The 24139-nt window shown below is 31.2% G+C and overlaps 2 protein-coding genes and 1 long non-coding RNA gene across 3 annotated transcripts in view; 2 read left to right on the top strand and 1 right to left on the bottom strand.

Moving 5' to 3' along the window:
- Positions 1 to 24139, bottom strand: part of LOC113512558 (muscle-specific protein 20-like) — a 37573-nt gene that overhangs the window by 3725 nt on the left and 9709 nt on the right. The gene's annotated exons all lie outside the window — the stretch shown is intronic.
- On the top strand, positions 2790 to 6014 carry LOC113512447 (uncharacterized). Its single transcript, XR_003402143.3, has 2 exons — positions 2790 to 3562; positions 5691 to 6014. It is a non-coding gene; the product is annotated as an uncharacterized LOC113512447 (long non-coding RNA).
- Positions 12579 to 14716, top strand: LOC113512446 (muscle-specific protein 20). The gene is made up of 4 exons (XM_026896336.3): positions 12579 to 12736; positions 13518 to 13717; positions 13809 to 13929; positions 14005 to 14716. Exons 1-4 carry the CDS (start codon positions 12590 to 12592, stop codon positions 14185 to 14187), a joined length of 651 nt encoding a protein of 216 aa, XP_026752137.2. The 5' UTR covers positions 12579 to 12589; the 3' UTR covers positions 14188 to 14716.

Here is a 24139-nt window from a genome sequence, read left to right as displayed (position 1 = left end):
AAGAAATAAAATGAACCAAGCAGTCTGGCTAGCGTGGAAATCCTTATCCTTAATATAATAAATTCGAAAGTGAGTTGTTGAAAAGAGTGTTGTTACATCTTAGCATCTTAACGACTTTATACTTTAGCAATTATAATTTGGTATACTATTTGGTATAAATATAATGTAAATAAGAAAAAAACATAAAATCCTTTTCCAAAAGTATTTTATTCATTTCTAGTCAGAAGTCTATAACTAAAGTTTCATACTTCTAGCTTCAATTAGAACAGAACTTCTTTACAAATATTCATCTCCAATAATACCCTTTTAGGGGTAAATTCTTCAAAAGCCAAATACATACTAATTTTATGTTTTGAACCTAAATCTAAAATTACACGTCTAACTTCTACTCATAAACTGACAAATTTTCGCCGAAATTGGGCCGGGTTGTTGGACTCCCTACAATATGGTTGAACATAACGATGACCGGCTTATCTAAGATACTCGTGAACAGGTGCTTCTTATAGGGACTGATCTGTCCAAGAATGCTGTGATTGGTTATAGCTTTTACGTAAGATGAATTTTATGATATTCATTGTACCTATACAATTTTTTTATAAACTTAACAAGAAGCAATAGCCGAGTTCCTAGCCCGTTCTTCTAAGCTGAAATTGCATTCAGAATTGAACGGAAAATTCATAAAAAATGATTCGTCGAAAATTCTTATAATTAAGTACACATAAAGTATACATAAATAAAAATAAAAAAGATTATTTGATCTATACAGAAAGGAAAAAGACATAGGCTACTTTTTATCCCGATCGAGAAGCATATCCCGGTCACGCGGATGAAGTCACGAGTAAAAACTAGTATCGATATATTACAGTTAGTATATTACTCTTATAGGAGGCAGATCCGTGCTTAATAATGGGATTAGTTGATATCAATTATCAATTCTGAACTATGTTAATAATTTTTTTGCAACTGATTTACTTCTGTGATAGTTCCATATAAAATGTCAAAATTGAGATAGTTTTTTTTAAAAAAGCATAATGTCTTGTCCATATGCAAAATTTTAATCTTAAGATATATCTGTTCAGATATTGTTGAGGACCTTATTCCTAGGTTGATATCCTCTAGAAATCGTTCATATCTTATTACCCTACTGCTGGCTTCTGCAGGTAAAAGACATTTTAATGGATGCATTTTCAGCAGGAAACCCGGGTGCATTTTATTATATTTTTGTCATTCATTTATTTAAAGTATGTTTCAATAAAAAGTTTTATATCTGCAAAAGTCAGCGACGGAATGTCAGAATATTACATCTTTGGCTTTAGGGAATTTCTAATTTTACTGACATATTGCTGCACAGTGTAAGGGAAACCTTTAGACTTTGTAATATATAGTTCATGGCGTCCGTATTTCGTAGATATTCTTGTACAGTACATTGCTGATAAGATAGACATATTTAAAACTAGCCGTTGCTTGCGGCTTTGCTTGCGAAAAATGAAGGATAAAAGTTGGTATGGAAATTTGTGATTTTCGAGCATCAGGTTTCATTCTGGTTACAAAATGTGTATTTTACGATTTTTTTTTTTTACTTTAAATTGATGATGATTTTAATAATCATTAATGAACTTACTATGTATGTCTGTAGTTTGACTTAATATTGAACCAAAATATTTTTTATACATGTCTCTTGATCTACGATGCTGTAGCTCAAATGCTTCTATAAACATATTATGAAGATGACCATACAAATGTGCTAACTGTTAAAAACAAAAATAAAAAGTTACACCCTTTTTCTTGTCTGAAGGGTGGAATTTCAAGAAACTTCGAGATACATGTTTATCAGTTCAATCAAATAACACAAATAGTAAATTTAAAGCCGGTCAGATCATTTTTTTTATTTTTATACTAATGTTTCTACCCAACATCCCTCATTAGTAGTTGAATTCAAAGACGACGAAATACATATGTATTTACTTTTGTATGAGCTTTCTAAGTTTTAATATTAAATATCATTTTTCCCATTTCAAAAATGACGGATTCCTCATATAAATTTACGACCTCTATTTTACCCTCTTAAGGGAACAGATTTTCAAAAACGCTTAAATACGTTGCATTTCATTACTTTCAGAACAGAACCAACGATTTTATATATATAATCGATTTACTACGTCAGTAGATAATCTATCATGTTTCATAGATTATGATCATGCGTATATAGGGCACTGATAATTTTTTTTAATACAGAAAATTGTGAGTGCGCAACAATTTACATTTACAGTTTTATTTATTTTTGATTAATATTTTCTGTCTCTGTTTCCACATTCGATTTAGTAGATCATATTGATAAATCAATAAAACGAGTAAAATTCTACTTTTTTTTAAGTAAATAAAAAAAATGTATATAAATATATAGGTATATATTTATGCAACATTTCAATAAAATCGAGTCAAGTTTCACATACTTCGGTGTAATACCAAACTACAGCCGCCAATCATAGCATTATTACAAAAAAAAAAAAAATTAAAATATGAATACAAAGCGGACTGTATGCCTGATGGCATTCTTTAACAGTCAACTGTTATGTTAAACAGAGAGAGTAAATGGTGGTGCATTGGATTAATAACTTATAAATGAATTAAATATTGTTGAGTTGAAAATCATTAATTACTCTTCACTGTCAAAGTCAAAAAATTGCATCCAAATTAGTACTTAGTTTTAATTATGTTGCAAACAATAAATAATTAAAGCAAAAAACGTTAATTTATAATTTCTGAGTCCTTATATACATAATTTCATTACAATTGTTTAAGTACTATCATATACTAGAAGACTATGTATGGAAACGGCTATTGTCATTGGCTTCTCCATATTGAAAACAAACAGATAGGACCGTGCCATCTGTACATATATACGAGTCAAGAGTTTATTTAGTTAGTATGTGAAGGAACTTAATTCGAACATAGCACCCAAATTACGAATATGTTGGGCTATATTTTATATATTCTGTGACTATATCTGAAGTGTTGTGATAATAATCTGTATATATATACGAGTGTACAGTTTATTAAAATATTTTCAACGTATCTTTCGTTTGGTTGTGTGTAAATATACTTATTTAATTCAAATACTGCTACCACACAAAATATAGTGTATTACATATTTCTGTGACTATATTTGAAGTGTCGTTATAATGATTTCCTTAGGAATATTATGTGCAGTAGTTATTTATTATACGGCTCAGCTTCATCCATTGTTAACTTTGTTTTTGTTAATTATCATACCGAAGCATTTCTCTCTAATACTGTAACAATGGTGTGAAAACAATTGAATAAATATTAAATGCAAAGAATATATTCGAAGAGCAACTATAATGAAATGATATATTTATGTGACTAGATAAATAATATAAACGAATTAAAGGTAAAACAAAAAGAAAATCATGCCAAAAGAAATGGAGATAGAGTAATGATTGTTTACTTCAAGTATAACATTAGAACGTGATGTAAAGTATATTATAATACCACAATAAGCGGCGACAGCTTAGTTGGACTGTTGGACATTAGCTAAAGAGTAAGTTTTTAAGTATTGGTATTGCGCAATATTTATCATTTAGATAGAGTTATTGTGATGGCTTGTTTCATTATCATCATATCAGCCGTTAACTGTCCACTACTGAACACAGGCCTCCCCCATAAGAGGGGTTTTACTATTAGTTGCCACGCTTGACTTTTTTTTTAATAAATGATAATGGATTGGTAATCCCACCTGTGTATCGGTATACACTGGCGGGGAACAAGTGAGGCATGAATGATGAGAATGAAAAGACAGTTCAAATAGCCCATCGTGACGAATTCAACGATAAATTAATCACGACGGTTTCCAGGGGGAAACGCGTGGAGGTCGATCTGATAATTGATAGCAATGAGAACTAACCTCCCTATTACTAACAATCCACTCCCCCCGGCAAACGCAATTAGGTTTTTAATAATGTTTGAGGAGGTACGCTGCTGCTCATCCCTCGATCATTAAGTTCCATTGGTCCTCTTTTACGACACCTATGAGAAAGGAAGGGTGGTCCATTCTATGGCGGGAACATACGGCAAATAACTCGTTTATTAATAGTATAAAATGAAGTATGCCTTTCATTTTCATCAAAAGAGAAACCAGTACTTACTGTCATAATTAAAACTTTGTCATAAATTAATATAATATTTCAGCTTGTATCCTTGAACTTTTCTTTGACAATGTCATATTGTATGCGTCACAAACCTAAAAAAACAATAGCTGGCAGTTTTTGTATTATTATAATTATAATAAATTGACTCTTTATTTGGTGACACCATAACGTAGAACAATACAGTCTGCGAAGTAGGGCCGCCATCACGTGCTTTCCTTTATAGGAAGTTTTTTGTAAACAGTGCAATCTGTAATATGCGCTCGATTGCACTTGCATAATGAATGCATATGACCTTATAATGTAAACAGTTTCAATCTTTATCACAAACTAGCTATTGCCTGCAGTTTTGCACGTTTCGTGTCGTATTTTTTCTTTAAGTTGGAATTTTCAAACATCTTTTCTTAGTGTATAATTATGTCATAAAATAAATCTATGTTTCAAATAGCTTTATAGAGTTAATAGTTTTGATAATGTCTTAATCCTAAGTCAGTATAGATAAGTGATAATAAGTAAATAAAAAAAAATGGTTTCATTAAAAAATATGTAATTGTCGGAAATAACAATTAGGTTTTGTAAGTTCATTAAATTCATGTTGTTTACTTACATCAGATACAATCGGACCTACGGCTTCAAATAGATATTTTCATTTTTGCATATAAAAGAAAATTTTAAAAAGTTTGCACTCTTCTATATCTGATTATGAATGAAAAACTTGTCAAGTACAAGTAAATTTAAATATTAATATCCCATCTTACTCACTATCTTATCAAGAGGTGCTATAAATATAAAAGTTTGTAAAAACATTTATTACCTACCTACTCAATCATGCTTCAATTGCTAAATAAATTTGAATATTTCGCATAGATATAAATAGATGAATTACAGGAGTATCTTTTATCCCGGAATATTGATCTTTTTTATATATTTTTAAGGACTTTTACCTTCTTCAGGTATATTAGCCCTATCGCTGATGTCTCAATTAAAGCTTTATCTACTTTTCCTAGACACAGAAAGGGAAGAATTAAAGGGCATCAATAATTTACAGATGTTCAAAAATTATTGTAAGATAGTTTACTATCTTTTCTTATAAATGGTATATGTTTTAACAAATCATGTTATGTTGGTGCAATAAAGTGTTAAATAAATAAATAAAAATAAATGTTTTCCTTAAAAGAATTAATCAGTGATAGAGATAGCCTCAAACTATACTATACTACTATGAGCTCCCTGCCGAGGTTTTCCCAAAAGACTACAGCATGGGGTTCTTCAAAAGGGGGGTAAAGGGCTTTCTTCAGGGTCGGCAACGCGCGCGTAATACCTCTGGTATTACAGGCGTTAATTGGCTACGGTAACCGCTTACCATCAGGTGGGCCGTATGCTTGTTTGTCACCTTAGTGGTATAAAAAAAATTTGCCAAGGTGGTTTACAAAGGGAACCACGTGGAGATCGACCTAATAGAATATATTGCTAGCGATAAAATGTATTGATATTAGATCCCCATTACTAACAACTCCTTGACAGGCGAGTCAGCATACGAGGCTTTGGAGATGTTTTAAGAGGGACGCAGCTGCCCATTCATCGACAATAGTTGCCTCTCACGACACCCACGAAAAATGAAGAGGTGATCCATTCTATACTGGGACCACACGACAAACTATCAAGACGAACACAGGAACTTAAACTCTATGCATCATAAAAAAAATTACATAAAAACGTGCACGCAAAAAATACAATAAATTGTTTAAACTAATACCAACTTATTGACCTGTATAAAGATATTTTAAACAAATATATTATTATAATAATATGTAAAGAAAAAAACGTAAAAAAATGTTCATGAGCATATTTTTATTTTTTCATTGATTCCGGCACTACACAATTCAAGACCGGATGTACCCTTATTCTGGACATGTTCCAAACGATATCTTGTTTATAAATAAGATATACATTAGTGAGAATTTAACTGGCATCCTTAAATCTGGATTACATCATCGTTCCCACTTAGTAACAGTTATATTGTGAGTTGATTTAGCTATTCTATTTATCTATAAAATACGATATAATTTAATTTTACTAATATTAGAATCTAACGACCCGCCCCGGCTTCGCACGGGTGAAATTCTGATGCTAAATAGCGCCGCTGTCTCCCCATTACATTACGACATTAGAAGCCTTTAAATTTATTAGTTTTTATTTACTATATTATGCATGTATTATATATACAAACCTTCCTCTTGAATTACTCTATCTATTAAAAAAAAACTGCATCAAATTTGTTGCGTAGTTTTAAAGATTCAAGCATACATAGATAGGACAGACAGACGGAAATCAACTTTGTTTGATACTATGTAGTGATATGAAAATATAAGAGGACTAGATGACCAGCAAAAACTACTACACCAAATTGGATACAGTTCTCGCTTTTATGTTTCAGAAGATTTAATTTAAAATCTGGTATATGTTTTATTCTCGATAACGTTATCTAGAATTGTTCTATTACATTGGTTTTTCTACTTCTGAAAACTAAGCGCAGTAGTAGCTGGCAAAAAGCTAATATCATATATTTAGTAGTCATTTTAAAAAGTTCGTATATTATCTTATGCTTCAGTTGCTGGATAGGTAATTAACAGTTGGCAAGGTAACCAATGCCAAACTGTTAATCATTAGAAGTACTTAATTTAACATCTGACGTCAATTACAAAGTAAATTTTCTGCGTATATTATATACAAAAGAAGAAACTAATTAACTGATATATATATAGCACGAATTGTTCGCCCAAAAACATAGAATAATATATTTTTAAAACAGTTGGTATTACAACGACTATTTCATACAATAATCTAAGGTCGTTTTGCACAAAAAAAGGGAGTTCAATCGTATTAAAACCAGTTAATTTAATTTTAGAACTAAACTAATGAAATGATTTGACAAAATTTCTATGAGACCTATCTGAAAGACCTTTCAGATGAATAAAAAAAATTGCGAATCAGTTTACAAATAACGAAGTGATGAGGTAATAAACATAAAATAAGTACAAACGAATTCAGAACTTACTCCTTTTTTCAACTCGATTATTTTTTTATGAAATGAAATATGAGACTACTATATAAGTTTCATGGAATGAAAAATAAGAGTAGCTGAATATTTCATAATCATCAGGTTCTCTGTTCTTTACAAATAACAAAATCCATAAAGAATTCAGAATACGCATAATATGTTAAATGAGAGGAATCACACTCCGTAAAAACAAAATACACAGCACCTGTAAAGTACTTGAAGAGAATCGATATTATATAGGAAGTGATACTATTATCGCTCTTACACTCGTAGATAGATAAATAAAAATACGCTTATAGTTCTAGAACTGATTACAGATAAGATGAAAGAAAAATAAAATAATATACATTTTTATTAGTATTATAAAGAGGAAGGATTTGTATTTTTGCATGCATGTTTTGCAATGAAGAAACTTAAAAGCTACGGGACCAATTTCATAAATTTATTCACCATTAGAATATTTAATTATATTATTTTCTATCTACTTGTGCGAAAACGGGGTGCTACGCTAGTACAGAATAAACGGAGGATAATTAATCGTATTATTTGCATACAAAATGCATTTTTTTTAAATAAGAGCGCCAATTAATAATACGGTCTTCGTTATGTGGTATGACAATGAATGTTTTTTTTTTAATTGTTAAATTCTTTAACAAATTTAATAGGGGAGATAGGATTGTTAGTAACTGGGTCTAATAGTTCTATTCATAATAATATCGGTATATTGTTATAAACAGTACTGGTTTATTAATATAATGAAGAAACCGTATAGTTTTCAGGACCAGTGAAAAATTCTTGATAAATTTATCACGATGTTTTAACATGAGTTAACTTCATCTTCACCGATCATCATTCATTAGTATTTTGCCAAGGCATAGCGATACCATAGCCGAAGTTACTATTCCATTTTCGTACCATTAAAGATAGGTTTAATAGATTTAATTGCAGGTTCACTTAAGATTCCATCGAAAAATCAGTGAATAAAAAACTTTGCTCCTTATACTGTTGTAAAAGTATTTACATTCCATTAGCACGTGTATATTTGTATTGACTACAGATAAAATATCAAAGATCACAAGACATAAACACGTGCAATCAAAATACTCATCATAGATACAAAATTTTAAACAAGTGGTACAAAGCTTGCGCGCCTATAATTTACAATCAACGGCATACTTCAAAGTAAATACGAGTAGATGTATATATTCTATTTATGACACAAAGAAGAGACAACGTTTCATATACAATTTAATTTAAAGAACATCAATTAGTAACCTTCAGAGGTCATTACACTATGTAGGTACATTAATCTTGTGTTAATGACGAGATGGGATATAACAAAAGTTCAATGATTGTAAACAAAATAACTTTGGATTTTGTTCTGCAAAGAAAATATCATTTACAATATGGAATTAATTTAAATTAGAAATTTAAATTCCACTGACTGTAAAAAAAATTGTTTAGAATCATGGAAAAATATGAATGAGAAGAAAACCTTTTGGATTCTCTAAGGAAACTAAAGAGGTTTTCAAGTAAATGATATTAAAACGGGAAAATAATTACTTGTGCATTAGCGCTATAAGAGTTACTTAAGTAAGAGTTTCTTACAGATTTTTGTATGTAATATGGAATTATCTGCATATGTTATTTATCTTTCACTAAACACTATTATGCTATAGTTGACAGTCATCATCATTTCCATTATGATTACAGCCTATCCATTGTACATTGATGAACATAGGTTTCCTTTATATAAGGCCACAAAATACAATTAATTTATTTTGTATAATAATATGTTAATCTATTCGAATATTATAAAGAAGAAAGATTTAATGATTTGTTTGTAATGGATAAATTTTAAAACTACTCAACCGAATTTGAAAATTCATTCACCAGGGGAAAGGGATTGTTAGTAATGGAGACTGAGAATCCCATTGCTAGCAATATACCCAACCAGGTCGACCTCCTCGCGGTTCTCCCTGGAAACTGTCATGGTTAATTCTTGATGAATTTATCATGATGGGCTAACTGGCCTGTTTTCATTCTCATCTATCACCCTTCACTGGTGCTCCGCCAGCGTATCCCGTTAGCGCAGGCGGGGTTACCATACTATTTTCACCCATCAAAAAAAAAATTCATTCACCTGCAGAAAGCTATACTGTAAGCAAGTTACATAGGCTATATATCGTTTCCAAAAAATCTATCTACTCGTGTGACGCCATGTCGGATCACTAGTCTAATATATTTATAAGTAAAGAGTTATAGAAAATAATGAAATGCCATAACGCCTGTTATGTAAAGTTTTAGATTTCGTAGAGACATAACAGTTTGTCTCGATTCTGACTACAGATGTAGTTTTACGTTTAATAAACGCCTGATCTTTTGAACTTTTAAGCAACAAATCAAAATATTTTATCATTTCCTTTTTATTTTTGTCAGGCGTTTAGCACTACGTAGTATTTATAAAGGAAGTAACAATACAAATAATTCGTACGAAATGTTCACCGCAGCTGTTTATAGAGATTATCTTCTACTCTTTTATTTATAGAAACGAAATGTTTCTCATCCATTTGGATACACAAACGTAGCTTATTATGATCGGAGGATTTTGATTTTAAATAGTTTGGTACGCATATATTTATGATAAAACATTATTTTAGTTTAGTGTTACATATACTTGCTTCACATATTGTTTCCTATTACATACACACTCTCATACTATTCGCATATTGTCAATATAACAAAATTTACAGACAAAATCTATGTAGTACAAATTAACTTAAGATTCTTAATTGTTCTCTACCTATTCTATTGTATCATTCTGTAATCCGTTTTTTTATCAATGTCATAACTGAAATAAGAAAATCTCATCTTTGCTCGAGCAAGAAATGTAGAATTCATAGTGTGCGAGTTCGATTAGCGCTTGGGTGATTTTTTAATCAATAGGTTTAAAGGAAATTAAAGATAACCATATTGAATGACGACAGTCGGGTCTAGAAACATGGAATTTTAGACAATGGTTCCATATAAGTAGGAGTTACTTATAAGGAAGTGTCCTATATTTTATTTTACAAACTAACATGGATCGACAATGGACAAATTTATTTGTACAAAACACAATATATAGTGTATCTATATGTTAATGATTCCTGACTGTTTTCATTCACAGTGAACGCTTTGACTTCATTACAGCTAATGTAATACGGGGTTGTTGGTGGCATTAATTTGTTCGGACGTAGCTTACATAGCCAATTTTTTTAATAAAGGTTGTTGCATATAGTGGGCATGTAACCCATCACTGTTGTAATGGTATATTACAATGATGTTCGAGATTTTATTTCATATCTCTTTGCGTCTAACGTCGAGAAACGTGACGTTCCAGAATTATTAATTATTAATTTTGTTAGAGCCCTCTATTACGTATATATTGGAAGAAAGAACAAAATATTTTTGTTCAAGTAAACTTCTTAAAATTAGCATTTTTGAATAGTAGTTTTTTTTTCATTACCGCTATATATACACATACACACAATATTAAGGACTTAGGAAACATAAATTTTAAATTGGGCTTCCGATTCTTCTGATATAAGATACTGATATCAGAAAACTGTTTAGTGTCATTATAATTGTAATTTTGGTAGCGTCATTAATAATCAGGAAAAAATATTGTATCTATTCACACGCATTTCTCATTCATACTGTATTTACATGTACTATTTAAATCCATGGCCTTCTTCTCATATCCTGCAGTCAATGTCGTTGATCTTGAGTTATATATAGACTTATGGAATTTAATTATAATTAAATAGTTATATCGTAATAATAATTATAATGAAGCTTCAAATTACTTAGCGAGCCATGGACGGTTTTTCTATGGATAATGATGGAATGGTAGCCCCGCCTGCGCTGATGGTATAGGCTGGCGGGCACCAGTGAGGGATAATAGGTGAGAATGGAAAGGCAGGTCAGTTAGCCCATCCATCACGATGGGCTAACACCTGAAATTTAGCACCATGGTTTCCAGGGGGACCATGTGGAGGTCGATCTGACAAGGTATTTATTAAGATATTGCTAGCAATTGGACTGGTAATCCGCATAACTAACAGTCCCTTTCCCCTTAGCTATGGAGGGCTATGTTTGAAGTTTCTTTGCGTGACAGAATCCGAAATAAAGATATTTGCAAAAGAATCAAAGTCACCGATATAAACCAAAGCAAGCTGAAGTGGCAATGGGTTGATCACATAGCTTGAAGAACCGACAACCGATGTGGAAGAAAGGTGAGTGGCGACCTCATACATATACACTTATTCAAAAAACACTTTTTACTTACGAAATGAAAACGGAAATCTCATTCGCCAATAAAACTATTTTTATTTTTTCATCCATACAATTTCTTAGAATACATATGTTAACTAGTCATTTCCGGATGTTAACGACACGAAAATTAGTCCAATTTTGATGCAAATATAGCGGAGCGGTCTAAACATCGAGAGCTCACAAATAGACAACCATTTAAATATATCTTCCTAAATATGTGAGATATTTTGAAACAATTTTAAGAAGAAGGAACTCTCAGCATTAATCTCTCTGTCCAATCAGGTCGACCTCCACGCGCTACCTTTGTGAAATTATAGTCACGATGGACTGAGTTTTTTTTAAGTTTGTAACATAATACTATGGCTCGTTTCATGTTTTAGGAAACTGTAAATGACGTGAGCAATTTATTCTTAAATGAATAAATAAACTGACCTGGCTTCATCTTCACCTATCATCATTTACTGGAACCCAGTTAGCATATACTGAATTACTGATAAAGCAGACAGTTATCATTCCATTATCATTCATAAAAAGTCTTAAAATCTTTAAAAATATTTAGACATAGACTGGATTCTTCGTAGTCGATTCGTGATAGTATGTATAATGGTAAGGGCAATGGTACTTTTATGATAACGAAAAAAAAAATAGCAATTTTTCTAATAACACATTAAAACATAGCGTATTTTCTTAAATAGAAAAACAAAATTTATGTGCTTTTTTTACAATATTATTCAATTATAAGAAAAACTCATAAAATTAATTAGGATTTTTTTATCTATTAAAATTTTTAGGTTACAAAGCTTCACGAAGTAACCATTAAAGCCGGAATTATGCGTGAAATTCTTTTAGATTTGTATCTAATATTTCTTTTATTTAATTGATCAGTAATATTATCAGTAAGTAAATAATATTGACATGGTGGAACTTGATCTGTTCCTAGACAGTTATGGTCGATGTTTTGAAATTGTATAGCGTACGTACGTATGTTGTTTATAATAATGACGCCATATTATACAATATTATGTTTACACTTGATACAAAATAAATGCGTGACGCCGCCCGCCCCCGCGGTGTAGCCGCTGGGCGGGCGGGCAGAACAACCGACCAGTTCATTCTTCGAACCCGTCGCGAAAACTCGTCCAGCTGTCTTGTGAATTCTGAAAACTTTCATCGTATCTCCATTAAAATGCCTGTACGTAAGATTGATTTTTGCGTAACATTTCTTCTAGAAACTAATACTTATATGAAATTACTAATTTAACATTAAATTTATTTTAACTATATTTAAAAGGTTTAACGCTTTTATTTATTGAATGGATAGCGCTTTTCACTTCATACTAATTTATCGGGATCGTGAAATGTCAACTAGACAAACAAGTTTGACGTCATTCGTCGAGATTAGGCGCGCGCGCAGCTGCTCCGACTCAATCGTTCAAAGTTTTCCAGAAACTACATTATGATAGCACTAACAGTTACGGAACGTTATTTTCGGATGCTGGAATCAGTCTGTACACCCATCAAACGACTTGGCACTGGAACTGATGTTTTATGGCCGTCGTTCAAAAGTTGCATGTGTTTAGATTTTTTATAACATCCGATAGAATGTGGAAAACTCTATCTTAATGCTAGCTGGTCTATGTTGGACTATTATTAACGTTCCACATGATTAGTGACGTGTGAATTAAAAAAATATCGCTGATAATCAAATATGTGTTCTTGTTTTTATTCCCGTCAATTACTACTATGAAAATTGATACTGAATTTGTCACGAAAGGCATAACAAAATTAATATGGGCTAACTGGAGAGTTAGTCTTTATCACAATGAAACTTTAAAAATGAAATTCTTTCAAATTTGGCAAAAATGTGGTATAACATAACACATACACTATCAATTTAAGAACCTAAAACAGGAATTAATGTAATGCAAAACTATACATCACATTAAATATTAAAACTTTATCTTTTGTTACAGGCCAGAAACAAGGAACAAGAGCAAGAAGTCCTAACCTGGATCTTTGAGGTCCTCGGTGAACCTCTACCTAATGGTGATTATGAAGACATCTTAAAAAATGGAGTAATTCTGTGCAAATTAATCAACAAGCTCGCTCCTGGATCTGTAAAGAAGATTCAAGAAAAAGGAACCAATTTCCAGCTTATGGAAAACATTCAAAGGTAAAAGAACAAAACCAAGATTTACAGTACCAAAAACTTAAAAGTTGAAGTATTGGTGAAAGTTTACTAAATGATGTATAATTCATTGCAGGTTCCAAGCTGCTATTAAGAAGTACGGAGTGCCAGAGGAAGAAATTTTCCAAACAGCTGATCTCTTTGAGAGGCGTAACATCCCACAAGTGACTCTATGCCTGTACTCATTAGGCAGAATTGTAAGTATTCATATCATATTTGAAATACTTTTCACTACAATTAAGTGTTATTAACTTTATAATCGTAAATTTCAGACTCAGAAGCATCCAGAATTCAACGGTCCTCAGCTCGGACCGAAAATGGCTGAGAAGAATGAACGTACTTTCACTGAGGAGCAACTAAGGGCACACAATGCGGAATTAAACCTTCAAATGGGCTTCAATAAGGGAGCATCGCAAGCTGGTCACGGTGGCTTTGGCAACACTCGTCATATGTAAATGCACAGTCAAAACCTATAGGTATCTGAGACCAATGGGCGCTTTTATAATTTATCGTAGCTCGGTACGGCATGGTCATAAAATAGGAAAGGAGAAAATTTTATTCTAAAGTCTCCTTTCATTGCTCGATTGTTCCATAAGTGATATGCATTTCAAAATAGGCATAGTATTCGATAATATTTCGTTCTCTCATAAATCATGCCATGTTTCACCGTGATACTGTAAATTACAAAGATGTTCTATACCGATTTATTCGGAGTTAGTCAGTATTTTTAATGATTATATTTATTCCATTCTTGAACTATTGTCTATTTAAAACTGACAGGTAACAAGACAGATTATTATTTATTTTAAATTTCTCATTTCAATTCCTGCTTAACAATGTCAAAGATTGTGTGATAAACATTGGATTATTGTATCTAATTAGAATTAATATCTAACAAACGCTATTTTATTAAGATTTTTCTACGACTACGGTGTCATTTTGTAAATATTTAACATTATTTTATTAAACGTTGTTTCTAAGGAACATTGTTTTTCTTTTACTATTATGTGTATTAAATATATTTCGTTTTATATATTTATATTATTATTATCAACCATTAACTGTCCACTGCTGAACATAGGCCTCTCCTATAAGAGGGGCTTTGCCAGTAGTGCCACGTTTGGCAGGCAAGTTGGTAATCGCAGTTAGTCTTTAGTGATGTTTTAAAAAGGACTCTGCTGTCCATCCCTCAACTATTAAATTTATAGATTATTAATATTATTATTGATTAATTATTAGGATCTGAAAGTTGAACCAAAATACCATGTAATGTTAATTTTCAATTACTTAGTTAAAGTCTAAGAATTAGACCAATCAGTATTCCTTTATTTATGTGAAGGAACGGATTAAGATAAAATGTGGCTTACATATAGGTACCTAGACAATGACGTAAATTATTGCTCTGCAAAATTTTATTAAAAACAACTTAAGAGTTTGCAACAAAACATCTGCACTCAATAATACTCATATATTTATAAATTTGATGGATGTAAGTAGGTACGCAATGTGTTTATTTTGAACGTCTATGAAAAAAAACTATTTTATTCAGTTGTATATTTTTATGGTTTATCTTCCGTGTTATTTTCGCTTCGAACCGACTAATCGACTATCATTAATTTTAACCAACTTTAAAAAAACGTTCGCGTCAGTTATAAACCGATTTGGAAATTTCTTTTTCTTTTTATCTAATAGAATATACTTTCAAATTGGTCTTATAGAAATTTTATAAAAATCGGTTCAGTAGTTTAGTTTTGAAATTAAAAAAAAAAAACAGATTTTGCCACAAATGAAGTTTCTTTTTTTTTGGAACAATTTTATTAATATAAAGAGTTTATTTCCGCGTTAACAACTGACTATTTATTCTTTAGTACAAAAATATGACTTAATATGGAGAAAATGTTCTTAGCATTAGGCAAAGAACGTCTTCCAGTTAACCTTTACGACGTAATAGGGTATACGTTTAATTATTATTCATATATCTTATTATTATATACTTCAAACTGTGCAATAATTTATCACAATATATTCAGTAAAGTAATGCAAACCTAAATTATTATGAATATTATTTGTCGTGGCGTCACAGATATGTATGTATGTATTATTTATCATCTTTAAACCATAGATTCACAACTTTTCGATATTTAATTTGATTAGAGTTCACACGATTGTAATTTATAATATTAATTATAATTAATATCTAAATATCTGTAAAGTCTGTATTAAAATTCGCTGCGTGATTATGAAGAAGCAAATGGAGAAACGGACAGACGCAAACAGGCACTTGATATTACATAGTGTTCAAATATATTATTGCTATTATTTATTTGTTTATTTATAACGTATATACATATTTTTGGCGAGCTTTACAGATTTATCAATGCACTCACCAAAAACCAAAAATAGATTATAACTACATAATAATAAAACAAATAACACATTAATGGAAAAGTGTAAAATTACTATATCAATACAATTAATAAATAAGTAGACGTAAGTATATGCTGTATTATATAATTTTCTTGGTATATATTATGTGTCAGAGTCTGTCAAAACTTGTTTATTCGCTCATAAACATTCAGCTTGTTGGAAAATTTTATTTTTCCGAAATTATGTTTATATAAGTAACATGATCTCATTTCGAACACGGACTAAAATAAATGCGATGATAAATTTGGTGGTTTAGATCTGTCGTCTCTTAATTATCTCGTCGTATACACGTGTTTGGGCGAATAACAATAATGATATAACAATAGAGTAATATTATCGTCATAATTTCAGCCATTATTTGTCCACTGCTGAACATAGGCCTTCCCCATAGATTGGGGGGTTTTGCCAGTAGTTGCCATGCTTAGCAAGCGGGTTGGCAACCGCAGTTAGGCTTTTAGTGATGTTTCAAGAGGAACGCTGCTGCCTGTCCTTCGACAATAAGTTCCCTTAGTCCCCTATTATGCCACCCACGATAAGGGAAGGGGTGGTTTGTTGTATGCTGAGACTTACACAGCTTAATATAATAATATAATTAAAGTTATTTATTTATTTATTTAACTAACTGGGCGAACTTTACAGTTTTTCATTATAGGAAATATATATATCTAGGGAAGTATCAGTACAAGAATAAATACCATAATAAAGACAAAATGCAAACAATCCTTATTATATTAGTTATTATAAATGTGAAAGTGAGTTTGTCGGTTTGTTACCTTATAACGTCTTAACGGCTGGATCAATTATTACTATATGGGATGGAGAAGAAGAATGCTTTATATCCTAGTCAGTGGATATATTCCGATCACGAGGATAAAAGCAATTAAATAATAAATAAGGATGAAGCAATACATAATATAATAAAAATCTATTCCCCTTATTTATAAAAAAAAGTCAAAAGTCTCATAAATCTATTTTAGCTATTAAAGTATTTTGTCTCTTTTTTATATGAAAGTCCAATTTGAAAGAAAGTGACAAAAAACTAACATGGCTAAAATAAATTTGTAGTAGATTTTAATTTTTATTAATAAGGGGGTCTATTTTAAAAAGATGTCATAAATATTCCATCGTTACTCGATAAAATTCTAGCAAGTTACAAGAAAAACAAACCTTTAGTTCTGAATACTGGCTGGCTCATAGCATCATTGAGTAGTCTGAACGCAAGAGAGAGGGAAGTTTGCTTGGCCAACTCTGTTCTTTTTAACAGAACATCAAATAAGTGCCGTCGACGTGCTCGCACGTAATTACTGGGCGCTCCAATAGTTGTTGATGCCAATACAGTTTGGTTAAATTTTTTGTATTAATTTTAATACATCTTCAATTTATGTAAACTTCCGTCTCACTTCAAATATATTATTATATAACCAACTATCTCCTATTAAAAATTATATACAATTATAAAACAAGAGAGGCTTTTATATATGACGACTTTGTTAATACAGCGGTGGAACATACTATCTCACCTCTCGATGATCGCTAGTTCGATCCCTACATACGGACAGTACAAAAATCATATTCGTAAATATGTCTGTTGTATTGGCCTGTGTGTTTTCTATATAAAACGTTTATGTATTTGAATAACCATATTTAAGTTCTCGTATTATAAGCGTTGCTTAGTTCGGGACTAGATACCGCAAAATAATATGTCTAAGGGTATTAAAAAGACGCTGTAACACAATACGGCGTATGTTCTTATTGGCATTAGATTTGCATAGAGAGCAAAATATGTGCAATTATGTGGAGCTATAAATTACCGTGCATGTCCATGATATCGTCATACCATACTATAATATCGTCGCGAAAAATTAAAAACGTCTTAGTATATTGCAAACATTGATTACATTGTGCTCTCCTATTATACCGTGACGATAAAATAATATCCTGCCATGTCATTCTACAGTACATTATCAAAGCTTCTAATGTTAAGTGTTACTGTAGCTTTAAAAAGTTGTGTTAACTCAAAAAAGTACGCGAAAGTTGACAAAAAGTATTGGTTTAAGTCTCAATTATTTTTTTAGTAATGCTTCCAGACAGCACGAAATATATTCATTGAATTTAAAGCTAAATTACAATGTACTGTAAGTATATATCGGGCACAACATTCATAATAATAGTAACAGCCGATAAATACCTGACTACCACATTAGAATATCTCTAGTCGTGAGGTTCCTCTTACCCACTAGAATCTTTCAACTTATTTAGAGGAGACCCTTATTTTTGTTAGATATTTACAATTGATTTACATTGTACTGAAAATATTAGCATACATAGAGGACATTCAACCTAACCATTCAAACACTGTTGTCTTACACTGTCACTCGTGAAGTCGTAACACTTGGTGGCAATAAAATTAGTTTTATATTCACAGAAATAGCTTTGGGGAGTGTCGCGGTTTGCGGCTAGCAATCATTTAGCTGTACACTTTAGGCGTAAACAAAAACGAAAGTAATCTTAATATATATAAAAAACCCGTATCACGATGTTTATTCATGATATTGAAAATGCTCAACGGCTTTAATAAAATTTATTAAATGTGTAATTGTTGCTTCAACTTTAGAGATGGATATTTTTATCCTAATATTTTATTATATTTGTCGTTAACTGTCCACTGCTGGACATAGGCCTCCCCTATAAACAGGGTTCTGCCAGCAGTTGCCACGCTTGGCAGGCAGTGATGTTTGTAAAAGAGACGCTGCTTCAACTGCCATCTGCCCATCCTTCAACTATTAAGTTCCCTTAATTGCCTTTTACGACATTCACAGCAAAGGAAGAACCATCTCTATCTATGCTGGGACCACACGGCATTTCCTTATGTGTAAATCATAAATACGATAAGAAATACAGCAACGTTTGCTGGGTCAATTAGTATCCTTTCTAATATTATAAATGTTTTAGAAGTGTGTTTGTTACCTCTGGGCGTCTTAACTGTACAAGCAATCGTTATGAAATTATGGGATGAGCATAAGTGATATCTCAGTCAATAAAAACATATCCGTCACGCGGTCGAAGTCCGTGCCTTATAAATGTCAAAATCGAATATATTCGATTTGAAATTATCGAATTATGGCCATGTTTAGATCTAATACACTCGGCCACAGATAATATAATACTAGGTTCGGTGAAATGTGGACATGTCGAGTGTTACTTTCACCATAACGACTACAATCTATAAATACCTATCTCCGTGTACCCCATTCGGAATTATAGTCGTATGTTTTTTTTTTAAGTTTACTTATGAGTAAAATTAACGCAATTGAATTCTATCCAATTTGTTAATTGTAGTTTTTGTCGGCTTTGGTGGAACTTTGTATAGGTGCTGATATTATTCGAGAAACACTTGTATATTTCCAGTCCTCTTACAATTGATTGCATTTTACTTGTGTAAAGTTTGCTATAAACGGCTAAACCGGTTAGATATTTATAATGACACCATTTTGTCGAAGAGTACAAGAATTGGCAGTGAATTGAAAGGGGTCAGAGGTATAACGCCTTAGTTCTGGGAGGAAAGGGATTGTTAGTAATTGGGTTTGACTACCTCATTTCTAGCAAAATACCCTACCAGGTCGACCTTCACGTATTTCCCCCTGAAAACATTTTGAATAATTCTTGTTGAATTCATCACAATGGGCTAACTGACTTGCTTTATCCTCACCTATTATCACTCATTAGTGCCCCGCCAGTGTATATTGATAGCGCAGGCGGTGTTGCCATTCCATCATCACTCATTAAAAAAAAAGCCGTAGTCCTCAGAAATAGCAACGTATAGGTAGAGATTACCACTTTTCATCAGATGGGCCATCAGTTTGCTTGCCATACTAAGTTGTATAAAAATCTAATAATATCAATTGAAAAATCTGTCATATATTGGTTTTATTGTTTTCTAAGTATATATAATAAAATCAATGAACTGAATAATGTATCACTTGACTATGATGCTACAGAGGCCTTACTTATCCCACAGATGTGAGAAAATAACTAACTACCTTAATTTTTAAATGAATGCGTACAAACACAAATACACACACCGAGAGACACGCACAGACACACACACGCGCGCGCGCGCGCACACACCCACGCACACACACGAACGCGCACATACACACACACACACACACACAACTTCCAGATTAAATTATAATATCTCTTTCTATAAATTATATTTATTACATTGAATTTTTTATTGTATTACAAGTGCGGCACCGCCTGTAATACAGGTATTCTTATACCTATCTCAGATCTCTCATTATATTTATAATTTGTTATATATTGAATTCTATTATTATTATTATTATTATTATTGCGATACTAAACAAAATACATATAGTAGTAATAAATCAATCAGCGATAAGTCCCATAAAATAGCACCTAATTGAATAAAATATATTGGCCATTTATAAACAAGTCAACAAACATCGTCTTTAACCTATCAATGATAGGCATTACACTTATAGATGATGATGATAATATCATTAAAAACCTTTTAAATCATGCTTAATTATCTTGATGACCTAGATACTAAATATAGAATATATTAGACCTTCATAAAGAAAACAAGTTAGACTATTCCAATGCATGTTCTTATAAAAATAAACTGGAGTTCCTTCTACCTGTCGAAGTAGCAGGGTTGTGTTATTACACACTCCTATTACAGTATATAGTAGGAGTGGTATAAACAATATGAATATATCTATTGCAGTTATAATATTGGCCCAATAACGAATAAATCAATCAAATACATAATAACCCCCTTATTAATATCAATTCATAAGCAATTTTCATATGTATCTTATGTAATTTTTATACACCATTTGTAAATTCACTTATAATAAGATTTCGTATAAAAATTATAATTTATATTTATTTATTATTATCTTGACACAAGATGTCATTATATGATACGTTTAAAGTAAATATTTTTCCATACTTATTCATTGAAATGTCACCTAAAATTTTTACTTATTATTGATTTATACTACCTACATTACTTCCAAGGTTCGACATTAGACAACCTATAATAATATTTTACCATTATTAATTAATACATTTGAAACAGAACATCGCAACTTCTTCACACTCCAGAAAAATAAATGTTCTTTCCATCACACGCGTGGGCATTTGGGACTGTTTATCTTGAGTGCCAGCCAACTGTTAGATTTATCCCCGTATGACAGACTACGGTCATACTTTATATTAGTACACTAATTATGGATGAACTTTATGTAATTAGTACGAGGTTGAATTCTCATTGATAATTTTATTTGGCTTTACTTATAGGATGGATAGATATTTGTCACTCTTCCACATAAAAAGTAATCAATGAATTTGAATGAAATTTTGACTATAATTTTGAATATAAGACGCTTACGCAATCAAAGGCACAGATTTTATAATAATTGTGTGTGAATATTAAAATAAATAAAGAAAAATTTATGCCCTTTTATTTTAAAATGACGATGAAGCGGTTAATTGGTAATTATTAGAAGTTACATTTTTTTACAGACCAAAAATGTTTTTGTAATAACGCCATAGACATAATGCTATTTTGAACGTACACTAAGAAAAATATGATTTAATTTGTCATATGTTTCTTTTGATTTTATATAACTTTATAAATAAATAGAGAGGGACAGGAGAATGAATATAGTAGAAAAAAAAAAAACAAAAACTGTGAAATAATATTACTTTATCAACGCTAATATAATTAATTAATGTTAGAACAGTATTGTAGTATTATATACCTGCTTAAATGTTGCAAAGCAATTCGACACAGCTGTCAAGACTAATAATACGTAACTTCCATTATTAATATCTTTAAAATGTTAAAAGGAAAGCTTTGACCGATCTGTGAATGAAGAGCAAAAATTAATGGCTTTAGAAATTGGTACGTTTGCAAATAACTTCCGTACATTTATCTAGCCCGTACGAGTGGATCAGTATCCACGAAGAAGTTTCATAGGAATTTAACAGAAATGGAAGAGAACGACGTGTTGATACAGTGTAAAAACGAATACTAGTTACATGCTAGTGGATATTATATCACAGGTATAATGTATATACTAGGTTAAACTTTTAATATTATTGATAAAATGAAATTGTAGTTGAACAATGTCTATACCATGAAGATATTTAAGAGAAATTAATATGAGAGATCATAAAATAACTAATGGATGTTAAAATAATAATGTTTAGAAATTTTATCTGTCTGTATGTTTGTTCCGGTATCACGCGAAAACTACCGCGTCAAATCGGATACGGTATTCACAGTTGTATTCTTGAAGGTCTAATTTAAAATCTGGTGCATGTTTTATCTTTATACTCCGTATAAAAGTGATCTATTTAATTGATTTTCCTATTTCAGAAATCCACGCATCCGAAGTAAGTATAATCTAAATATAAAGAACACATTTAACGGTAAAAAACAGCAAAAAGTTAATTAGAACGATTTAAGATAGATATTGATTTAGCACATAGAGGGTTGGGTTAGTGGTTTACGACTTTTTTATGTTTAATAAAAAGTAAAACTTTAATGATTTTTATTAACTTATTAAAATAAAAAATAAAACATGACACATAGGAGTCAGTATAGTATTTTTAACCAAAGATATCAGTTTTTACATTCACAAGTATATTGACCAGTAGGAAAATTTAAATATAATATATTTATTTATTGACCATATTACAAAAAAAAAATGTCTGATACAAAAGGCGGACTTAATACTATATAGCAATATACTCGCAAGTATTGTCTAGTAAAGATGAATTATAGAGCAGTTTGTTATGAACAATTTGAGAACTGCGCGCCGCTGGTAATGCGATGACCCATTTATATCGAAGACTGCGTTACTGCAATTTTGAGAGTTTCCAATAATAGATAGATGTACATTGGATAGATGGAAACCCGATGTTGGATCTTAGTGTTAACTGGGGTATTTATTTCATCATTTCTCCATTAATATGCGTTGAAAATTTTTTTTAATACAGGGGGCAAACGAGCATGGGGCTCACTTTATGATAAACAGTTACAGTTATTAGTTAGTAATAGAAACCGTTAATACTCGTATCAGATTAATTAAATGTGTATAGCCGGCCTTTTAGGAAGAAATATTCGAGGAATAATTTTGTCTTGAAGGTTTTAATGTTGTATAATGTGTATAGGTTAGAAATTACTGCTGCTAGATGTTGTCTCCAAAGCGTGGTTGTGTATGGAATAAACTGCCTTGAAAAACGCACGGTGAATAAGTAAGTAATAAATGAATGCATATTAAGAATTTTATGGTAATAAGAATTAGGATTACTGGAATTATTTATTCTAATGACAATACTAACAACAAACTTCGTATTATTCTGGAAAAACACTTCATGCAAAATTCAAAAACTTAACGTTTCACTTTATACTTCATACCACGACTGTAGACTTTGATGGAATAATTAGAGGCATTTTTTACATCATTTACTATATTATATATATTTAGAGTCAGCGTGATATGTCTTTCTCTTCCGTTCTTCTCTATTCGCAGTCATTTCCGCATTCACTTCAATTCTGATTCCATATCACCTTTCACACAGTTCTTCCATGTCTTCTAAAGTCTTGTTCTGCTCTTATATACATCAACATTCATACCTAATAGCATTCTTAAAGCATGCTTTTCGTCCTTGCTAATCACATGCCCATACCAGGACAGGCGTTTATTCCTTAACTTTTCTATCACTGACATTGCTTTCATACTTCCTTTCTACTTTACTTTTTTCTTTTACTCTTTTACACGATAATTAACGTAGTAATTGATCATTAGCGTCTTTTGCATGAAAATTAAAAAAATTCTAATATAAAAAGAAATTAATCGTTTTTAAGCAAATTTACAGGGAGGTTCTTATTTTACCTGTATGTTTGTCAATTCTGAATCGATTTCTTTTTTTTACTAT

The sequence above is a fragment of the Galleria mellonella genome, unplaced genomic scaffold, assembly GCF_026898425.1.
Source record: "Galleria mellonella isolate WM207_F2 unplaced genomic scaffold, CSIRO_AGI_GalMel_v1 utg64, whole genome shotgun sequence".
In the NCBI taxonomy this organism is placed as follows: Eukaryota; Metazoa; Arthropoda; class Insecta; order Lepidoptera; family Pyralidae; genus Galleria; species Galleria mellonella.
Note: the sequence above shows the minus strand (reverse complement) of the source record. Positions and strands in the feature narration are given on the sequence as shown.